Source organism: Cottoperca gobio, chromosome 14, assembly GCF_900634415.1.
Source record: "Cottoperca gobio chromosome 14, fCotGob3.1, whole genome shotgun sequence".
NCBI classification, from domain to species: Eukaryota; Metazoa; Chordata; class Actinopteri; order Perciformes; family Bovichtidae; genus Cottoperca; species Cottoperca gobio.
Genome location: NC_041368.1, coordinates 4,286,003 through 4,296,110, shown reverse-complemented (window position 1 = coordinate 4,296,110; position 10,108 = coordinate 4,286,003). Strand labels below are relative to the sequence as shown.

The window sequence follows — 10,108 nt, the reverse complement described above, 5'->3', positions numbered from 1 at the left end:
CAGCCACTTTCCTCTACAGTTTAAAAAGTATGTGTGTATAGCTTCTCAGTGTGACCACTATCTCTGTCAGGTCGCCCCAAACGGTCCCATCTTCATCTGCATCTTTTCACTGTTAAGTTTAACATGTCTTGTCCAGTCCTCCTCATGGTAGCAAAACCCTGAACAGTGCTCAAAATATTGAATACTGACCAATTTTATTGAAATTAGACGTATTACTTTTACAAAACCTCACTTACATACATCATTCTGCACAAACACTATGCTCTTCTTACAATAATTGCACACCATTTCAAAATTCTGGCCCCTCCCCATGGCCATGAGCTCTGATGAGTGAAAGAAAGGTTGGTGACTGGGTAGCGGCATGGTGGTGGGCTTCTGGTTGAACATTCGGGATGTATTAATATTATCCACAGCACAGAAATTGAACATCTGATGATCTGTAGGGACCAATCACCCATTTGTTAAGATATAAAGACTAACTATGTGACTCCTTCCTTTATTACAGAGATTAGCATTGTAGTGGTTGTAGTGTAGTGAATAAACAAAACATAGATGCAACAGTTTGGCAGTGTCATGTCACCTATCACCTACTAAATTCACACAGAATGAAAACGCTACAGCAGCTTTTCCTTAACTGGTGTCACTTTGTGATTTGCAACATGTACATCTCAGACAGTGGAGTGAGATTTAATGTGGGATGACACACCAAACTAACCTTTAGTCAACACGTGAAAAGAGTGACTTTGTTATTTGGTTTCCATTACTAAGGTCACCAATCCTTTTTCATAGCAGCTCTTGAACACATTTGTATATTCTACAAGGTTATTTCTGGAACTGCTAGGACAGAAAAACATCCATGTGCAACAAAGCATTCAATCTGTGAGGAAGGAATCTGACTTGCAACATCAAGAAAACATGTACTGTACGTACAACAAGACTGTGCTTTGCTTCTGAATGCAAACAAGCCCCTTCAGTTAAAAAATCCTTTCGTCGCAAGTTTTCTTAAACATATTAAAACTAAATGATTTCTTGTGCTGCGATTAATTTTTAAGGAGATTCACTCAAATGGCACATTTTACAAAAAAAAGAAAAGAAAAATTCACAAAAGAAAACAAGTCAAGAGCAGAGTATATAATGTGTTTTGAGAGTGAGGCACAGGCCCGTTGATTTGTGTCACACTGAAAATGTGTCTGGTGGGTTCTGCAAGAAGAACCAAAGTAACAGAGATTAGATAAAAACATGTAAACCCTTTGTCCTAAACCACATATCATCTTCAATAAAGGAACTCCATCTGGAAAATTCACTTTTTCACATTGATGAAGCCCTTCATCAACTGCTTTCCTATCTCCTTCAAGTGGATCCATCATTGTGTGGGAAGAGGTCTGTGGCGGGTCGGGGAGGTGTGGGGGGAGGACAGCCTCTCTGAGGAGGTGGACGACGTCATGGAGGACTGCAGGTGGACTGTCTTGTGGAAAAGCTTGTTGCTGATCAGCACAACCAGGGAGAAGAGACGCAGCTGGAAGTGGCTGTGTGGAAAACACAAATGTGATCAGTGGCTCATGCATTACAGAAACATATCTTTTAAGAAAATGTATCTTTATTTCACACTCACTACAGCTTTGTTGGTGTCTTGGCCTCATTAGCGCTGATGATGAATAGAGGGAAGAGGATGGAGAACAAGCAGCCACTAGAAAAGAAGGAACAAAAAAACCATTGCATCCAGTAAATACAGGAAAGGAAACTTCGTGGTCCGTGTTCCAGAGAGCCATCCCGCTCTGAAGAATTCCTGCGTGTTTTGTGTTGTGTGTATTCTAATTTTAAATATTTTTTAAACTTTAAAACAACTCTATAAAACATATTTTAAATAAAAAATACATCTCTATGAATTTTGCAAACAAGCTGAAGTACAGTAGGTTCATTTCTATGTAAAATCCTTTGTGGACTCAACTTTGACATTCATACTTTAAATAAAAAAATGTAGAAGGCAAGGCAGCAACTAATGATTCTTTTTAATATCAATCAACGTTTGGGTTATTTTCTTAATTAATCAAGAATCAGGAGTCTTACCTGATGATGTATGAGGAGGGCAGGGCGGTCAGCAGAGCCATGGGCAAACCAAAGCCGAAGTAATAGGGCCAGTTCCTCTCGATATTGGACAGCCGCTGGTGCATCTCAATGCCTTAAACAAACAAACAGCCTCAGTATTGTTTGAGTTCTCCATTCAATCCAGAGGCTTTGCGTGTATAATGCGAGTATCTCACCATGGTTGAACCAGCGATACTCAAAGCAGTACAGGGAGTAGAGCAGAGACATGTGGAGGAGGCTAACCATCTGTCCAATGGCATCGATAGGAAAGAGGCTAACAATCATGCCCTAGAGGACCATAAAACAACACAATTACATTCACCAAGAGGAGAGAAATGTGTACATTTGAATCTCATTTGCTTCATCTTAAAGAGTAGAGATTTAGATGTTTGTAGCATTTGTTTCATCATTATCAAGTTTCAGTGGAAAATAATAAAACAACGCCAACAAGTGTGAAGCCATAACGCTTTTTATTATTACGAAATTCTCTGAATCGAGAGTCTAGGACTGGAATTGTTTGCCTGACATGCTGAATAACTCTGGTTCATGAACAGCATGACCTTGGGACTCAGTCAGAAAAGTGATATCATTTGCACGCTGAGCAAACATTTGGAGAATCTTGGCCCACAGTTACAGATCCCAACAGCAGCTTTACTGCAACTGTTGAACTCAAACACTTTCTAGTACTGATAAACAGAGAAGCACAGACAGGGAAAATGTTTTTAAAGGAAGAATAACAAGGTATCAATCTACAAAAATGTACCTGGATGAGGAAGAGTGCCTGGAGAAGAAGGTTAAAGAGCATGTCTGCGATGATCTTGCTGACACTGGGGAACGGCAGCGCTTTACATCCAGACACTTCAAATGCTAGGTCAGCTATATCCTATATAACAGAGAATAACACCCTGATATCTAGATCTGTGTCAACAAAGCATATGAAATAAACATTATAAACATTCAGATTTGGATAACAACTGTCTTTGCTTTGTGATGGCAATACGAAATGTCAGGAGCTACAACTTGACTGTAAACCAATGTGTAATGAAATTATTTAAAAACAATATTTTAATATGTATTCAATACTATTATGTCCTGATCATCTCACATAAAAGTGCTGAGAAAAGTCTAATAGTCTTCCAACAACGTGCTTCAGGCAACAAGTCAGAATTTCAGGCTCATTCACAGACTTCTGTGTTTGCTGCTCTATGCCTGTAGATGTGTCATAATCAAGCCCTCCAGTGACTCGTCAGATTTCCAGCCGATGTTTTTATTGTCCGGCAGCTGAAGTCTGAGGAGTCGTTTAATGGTGGGACTTTCACTACTCAATAAAAGTCTATATCTATAGCTACAGGATATTTCCCTTGTTGATGTTTTTCTGATAAAGGATCAGTTTGAAACGTTGCACTGGAATAATGGACTTGCTTGCAAAGTATGGGAGAGGCAGAGCTGGCTTTATAATTCCCAGCTATTATGATAATGCAGCCTATATGTCAAGTCAGCTGTATTTTACTGCAACTCTATTCCAAAAGCTCATATTCCTGTGACAATAACAAACAGTACATTATGCAACCTTAGGCAGCATGTTGCACAGCATTCAATGTAAGACCCTTGAAGAGGATGCATGTGGCTACGGCATGTCAGACTGTGTAATGGGATCTATGGCCACAAGCTCTGCCATCTCATCATTACAGTCTAGCAAAGCAGGGTCTAACCTGGAACCAGATGGCGTTGACTATCTTGCTGAGGACGAACAGAGGGAGAACCCAGAGAGCACTGAAGACGGAGGTCAGGATGAACTCTAACCAGGACCACACACTGCCATGGAGGGAGGGGTCACCTGGAGCAAAGCAAACAGCTTGTTGACTGACTGGTTCCTCCCATAAACCAGAGACCCTGCATCAGATTCACTAGCAGCCATACATACCGATGATTTTTCCAGTGAGAGTCTGCAGCAGGGGGATAAACACCCGGTAGAAGAGAAACAGACTGAGCTGGAGAGAGAAATGACATACTATAGTTACTCAACTCATGCTTCCTATACATTTCAAAATTGGTATTTGACTTAAACACATTCATGGACATTTAAAGGTTACGTCAGCCTTAACAATGACATGATTGGGACATTTAAATACATTGGAAAAACTTTAAAAGCTTCTGAGGATTTGTATTTATATAATTACATTAAAGACATTTAAAGACTTTTTGGGCTCTGCAGACAGCACCCAAAGGATTACGGGACAGAGGTCATTAAGTGCACAACATGGCTACGGCAGACTTGGTTATCTAAGAGACATTTCTGTTTAGCCGACAGACAAGAGGGACTTTAGTTCTTAGTTTCCAGAAGCTAAGAGATAAGTTTGGAACAACACGTTGCACTCATTAAGTATTCAGTAGTATGTGTGACGAGGCTGTACTGTAACAGTATATAGTATAGTGTATCTTACCCAGAACACTCCTCCATTCCAGGCACAGCACTGAAAGATCCTGCTGGCTACTTTGGGGTCACTGAAAGAGGAAGTCAAATAATGACACTGTTGAATATTATTTAAACAGTTTGGTTTCACTTACATTTTACTTTGCTTACTTAACCAGAGTCAGACAGACACATGGACGCACGCTGTTAACATGTTTCTGTTTTCAGACTCAAAGTATTTGAACGGTGGATTTTGCTCACAGATATTAATGGTAACAGATAGAATGGGCAGAATATTAGAGCCGCATAGATCCATGAGTGCTCCAATTAAACTCCGCCATGTTACACACTTAGAAAGTTATTTTCATTATTGACAGTAACATGAGAATACAGAACACATTTAAACCACTTCTTCTTTACATGTGCACAGAGCCAGGGGATTTGTTGACTTGAGTTAAGCACTAAAGTTTTCAAGTTTTCAATTCAAGCTGTGTAAACTCCTGGGGCCATAATCACAAACACTGTGACAATACTCTCAGAGAGCTCTTAACTTAGTCTTAAAAAAATCTAGCAAGGAGTCTCAGCTTAGGAGTGATTTCAGAGCAACTCTGAGCAAGGAAGGGAAATAAACTTTTACCTTAGCGAGGAGGTGTGGTAGACCCCCTGGCTAGGTATGACTCATTAAAAACAAAAACAAAGGTGTGATTGGTTGATCAAAAAAAAGAAAATCTTAGCAATCTTAGTGATAATGGGCATAGAATAATAATAATAATAATAATAATAATAATAATAATAATAATAATAATAATAATAATAATAAACTGTATTTATATAGCACTTTTCAAAAACAAGTTTACAAAGTGCTTTACAGACATAAAAACAGAAAATACACAATAAAACTACAAATGAGAGTTCAATGCAGCCAAGGAAGAGAAACATAGATAAAAGACAATGTAATTTTTTTTAATAATATATCAATAAATAAAAGCATTAAACAAAAAGAAAACTCATTCAAGCCATTTTATTTAAAAACATTTAAGCCTGTAATTTAGTCTCCATTAAGAAATGGTGTAATTTTAAATACTATTTTATGTAATGAACATCTTTGTTTCAAGCCATCATTTAAAAGTAGTGTACAACATGTTAGAACACAGAGCTACTTAAGAAGCAGCTGATAGTTGTTACACTTATTAGGTTCCGTTTATTTACCATGCTGGTAATTTAGCAGTGAATCTATTTCATTAACTCCCTGTCATTCAGCGTTTGGACAATATTCCTAATACCTCTTTGTCTTTCCACCATTTTCTTCTCTGCTTAAGAAACTCTTAAGCCTTTTAAACGTCCTCCTACTCCTCACAGCTTTTCACCTAAGGAGCTCTCTTAAGGGCTAAGATGCTTAAAGAATTACTTTGATCTTTACCAGGATACAGTCTTTACAGCAAGTGGAAATTCTGAGAAAACACGAGAATTTCGTCAGTAAGAGCAACTCTTAGTACTAGGAAGCTTTATGAATAAGGCCTCTGCTGTTTACAAAAGAAAAAACCTAACCATCTCTTGTCTTGAGGTAAATTTAGCCATTTGAATGGTGGAGGTTGTGGGAAATGGTGCACAGCATGGGGGGTGCACAGGAAGTTCTACCTGAAAATATGACATGATCATGTCAGGTTGAAATTCTACTTTAGAGCTGCTAATAAATCCTATAAACAGCAATGACTTATGCAATCACGAGCATCATGAGCATATCTGACTCTGGCTAAGTAAGAAAATCAGTAGCATTGCAACCAAAATAAGCAGCTTTTTCTCTGGCCTACTTGTCTGGTTTGCGCTCCTCACTCTGTGCCCGTCTCTGTGCCAGGGCCCCGCTGGCCCTTCTCCTCCGCTGCTCTTCCCTTTTCTGCTGGATGCGGGCATCCAGCTTGGAGATTGTTCCAATCCCCAATATGGAGTCCTTGATCCCCTAGAGAACCCAGAGCGAGAGAGAATACACATACAGCGCTTGTTTCTAACTTATAAAAATGGCAACAGTAATGGAGCTTTGAAATGTCTCCATTAGTGCTTGTTGAAAACAAGAATCAGGCTGATACAGGTATTTGAAGGCAGATCACATTAACAATATTTAGATCTTGATGGTTCAGAGGATGTTTTTATGTGATGCAATAATTTCTCCCACTAAAATCACACTTTCTTTCAGCTGCCAGCAGGTACAGTAGGTCTTTGTCCTCATTATAACTGAAGACATTTTGTTTCATAATACACATTTTTATTTATTTCAAGTGTTTATTTTATCATGTCATTTTTCCCAAGGTCACTTATTATTTCATGAGGTCACATTTCATGACAGTGGTTTTGTCACCATTAACAACTGCTACCTGATTTAGCCACTTACCTCCTGTTAGCTAGAGCAACTACAATGTTTAAGTTTTTCTAAATCAACCAACTAGAGGCTGCTGCTGTAAATAAACAGTCGGTAACTAACTAACTCCTCTTATTTATTTAGCTTAACAAGGCTGCACATGCTGCCTAACCTAGTTGGCTAACTAGCTAGGTAGCGCTGTGAGCTTGGATTATTACTCAACATTAAAGTGAAGAGGCAGTTTTAACAGCAGCAGCTAATGTTAGAAGACTATTCAGAGGTACCGTGGCTGCATTTTGATTCTAAAGATGTTCTTCAGAAAGACACTCATAGTCTTTCTATGTGGTTGCTCAAGCCAACATGAGCTAGCTAACACTGCTAACACTGCTAATACTAGCTCTTCACTTTAATGGGCATCTTAAAATTACAATTAAAAGATATACAATAAAGTTCAGTTAGGAAAATTATATAAATGATATAATAATGAGTTGAGTTTACGAATATTTTTTAAAAACTATTTTACAAAAGGTCTGATTAATTTATTGAATAGTAAACATTTACTATTTTATTTAATAGTAAACACTTTCCATAGGATGTCTATATAAAGTATATACTGCTATATGCAGGTAGCAGAGACACCAAACATAAACACTACACACAAATATATGACTATATATGGTGAATATATGACATTATAATGTATATATGAAGACTGTATGTGTATTAAATGTTTTTGGAACATAATTTAAAAAAAGCACAGAATACTTTTTTTTAGCATCTTTTTTACATTAGATTTGTTACTACATATACAGTATGTCCTACAGACCTACAAACTACTACCTAGTATGTCTAAATAACACTGAATGGGTCCAATTCAATTCGGTTTGAATTCGTGGATCTATATCCCTGTCAATGAATTACACCCTTGTGCCTCGTGTCATATCTCAAGTTTGTGTTTGTGTTTGTGTTTGTGTGTGCGTGTGCGTGCTGACCGTCGCAACATTGCGGAGGAAGGCCCTGACGCTGTCTGTCATCTCTGGACCAGCTGCAGATCCATCAACTGCAGAAGGAGGGGGGACTGGTGACCTGGTGGTCAGCTCTCATGGCAGGGAGGGGCTCACCCAGTAACCTGCCACAATCCAAAACCAAGGAAATACAGTGAGGACAAGAGCTAGCGGGTGGAACTCTTTCCAGAAATGTACAGTAACCTTTAAAAAGCAGATCTAACCAGCAGAAGACTCACTTTGAGGAGAGCTACAGTAGCTAGAGGCACATTATTTACTGTATTTGCGTTAAATAAAGTATAAGGGCATCTTTGTTTACTTAATTGTCCCTCCCATGTCAACTTTATCCAATAGCATTAGTATAATTCAGCACATTCATACAAAAATAAGTACCTGTGCTTTCAGCAATAGCAATCTTTCCATTTCTAAATTTGGTAGTTATTCATGTGCATACATAAAAATCAAATGTTTCATTATTACATTGCTATTATTTTACTTAAAGGAATAAAGACAGTTATACATGTATGACCTGGCCTTGAGACATTTCAATTATAAATATTGGTTCACAACCTCTTTACATAATAATTTGGATATTTGGTAGCCATTTTGTACTCATTCTGATATAACCTATCTTTATTTGTTTGTACCTCATCAACCCACCACATTAAATTAATTTAATAAAGAAGTAATGCTTATTTGTGATTTGCCACTTCTCTCTAAATGTTTCTTATTTGTTGTAATTAGATATGGTCTTAGATTTTGGATGTTTAAATATTGCACATGGTTTTAAAGGTTTTAAGCTGCATCATAAAGTGATGTACTTTTCTGAGCTCAACTGACTGTTTATTACTTATGATTATTTATCAAAAGTCATTGTTTAACGTTGAATATTTTGTGAAATATATAATATCAATATGGAGGTATTTGATCAATAATATAGTGATAGTGATGGTTCTCAATATCGCCCATCCCTAGTTGTAATATTAGCTAAGGCTTTCCTTTGTCCTGAACACTATGACGTTACTATGCTACTAAGAAAACTTAATGTGGTCCTTTGGAATTATAACAAGTTTAATGTTGATCACACGAAGAAGAAACAAGACACAAACTATTTTCCAACTTCATAATAGAGTAATAAGGGGGCTCTATCAAATATGATCTGATAGTGTTACTAACATCAGGAAAGCATAGCTAACGTTAATATTTATGTCTATTGTTCTATGCATGTATAAACAGCAACGTCACCTCTTTTATTTTCAAACGGACTAGGTCTCGATCAATTATACAAGTTTAGTAACGAGGGGAAAGTGAAACATTCATTCAGCAGGCGTCTCTTGACAATAACGCTAAAGTTAACGTTACTGTCTGTGTACGTTAACGTTAGCAATGACTCCGTGGTTAACGTTAGCTCAAATGGGTGATAGCGAGCAGTCGTTGTTAGCTGGCTCTCCCCGGCTGGCCGAAAAGTCATAACAATTTAATATGTGAAGACCTTCAATGTGTAGCTAGTCTGGTCAGCATGATGCCTCTCATAAAACATCTCTCATAATATTTGACTTTCGTTGGTTTGGTTAGTGCTCTGCTAGCTTGCCTGTCTGTGTTGCTAGCTAACAGTTACTGTTAACGCTCAACAACTAATTTAACTATGCTGTTTTTATTCAAGACAACACCTCAACAAGCGTGTGAAGTCAGACAGAGCACACAGCTAACCGCGGCATCTTACTTACCTCATGCGAAAGGTTCAGGGTAATATTAACTTCGTTAATTCTTTCTTTTGCCTCTTACTGTGAAAACAACAACACCAAACATACACTACCATCAGCCAGGGCCGTGGAAAACATATTGCGCAAGCTCCGATTTCTAAGGATCATGGGAAGTGTAGTCCTCCTTATTGGAGGACGAAGGGGAATATCTCATTTACCTCTTAACTGTTATAAAGGGAAATAGTGCATTGTAACAATCACTGGAAATGTTTGTATGATTGGAGGGTACAATATTATTCAATATACATTCAGTTGAAAATATAATATATTATTAGGGCTTTAGTGATACATTGTTTCCTGTGCACCACCATAAATACAGTATGTACAGGTCAAATCAAGAGAAATCTAATCTGAGATTTTGAGAATAAAGTCATAATATAACAAGTATTAAGTCGTAATATAACGAGAATAAAGTCGTAAGTTTATAAGAAAAAGTCACACTATTACGAGACTAAAGTAGCCTTGTATTTTCTACATGTTATTTCTAGTG

At 37.7% G+C, this 10,108-nt stretch overlaps 1 protein-coding gene across 1 annotated transcript; it reads right to left on the bottom strand.

Annotated features, from left to right (window-relative positions):
- Positions 1–175: 175 nt before the first annotated feature.
- Positions 176–9,736, bottom strand: ei24 (EI24 autophagy associated transmembrane protein). The gene is made up of 11 exons (XM_029448811.1): positions 9,583–9,736; positions 7,844–7,980; positions 6,310–6,455; positions 4,530–4,590; positions 4,010–4,076; positions 3,798–3,922; positions 2,849–2,968; positions 2,262–2,373; positions 2,068–2,179; positions 1,613–1,687; positions 176–1,526 (listed from the first exon to the last, which is right to left on the bottom strand). The coding sequence occupies exons 2-11, from the start codon at positions 7,883–7,885 to the stop codon at positions 1,364–1,366; spliced, it is 1,023 nt and encodes a 340-aa protein (XP_029304671.1). The 5' UTR covers positions 7,886–7,980; positions 9,583–9,736; the 3' UTR covers positions 176–1,363.
- Positions 9,737–10,108: the final 372 nt, after the last annotated feature.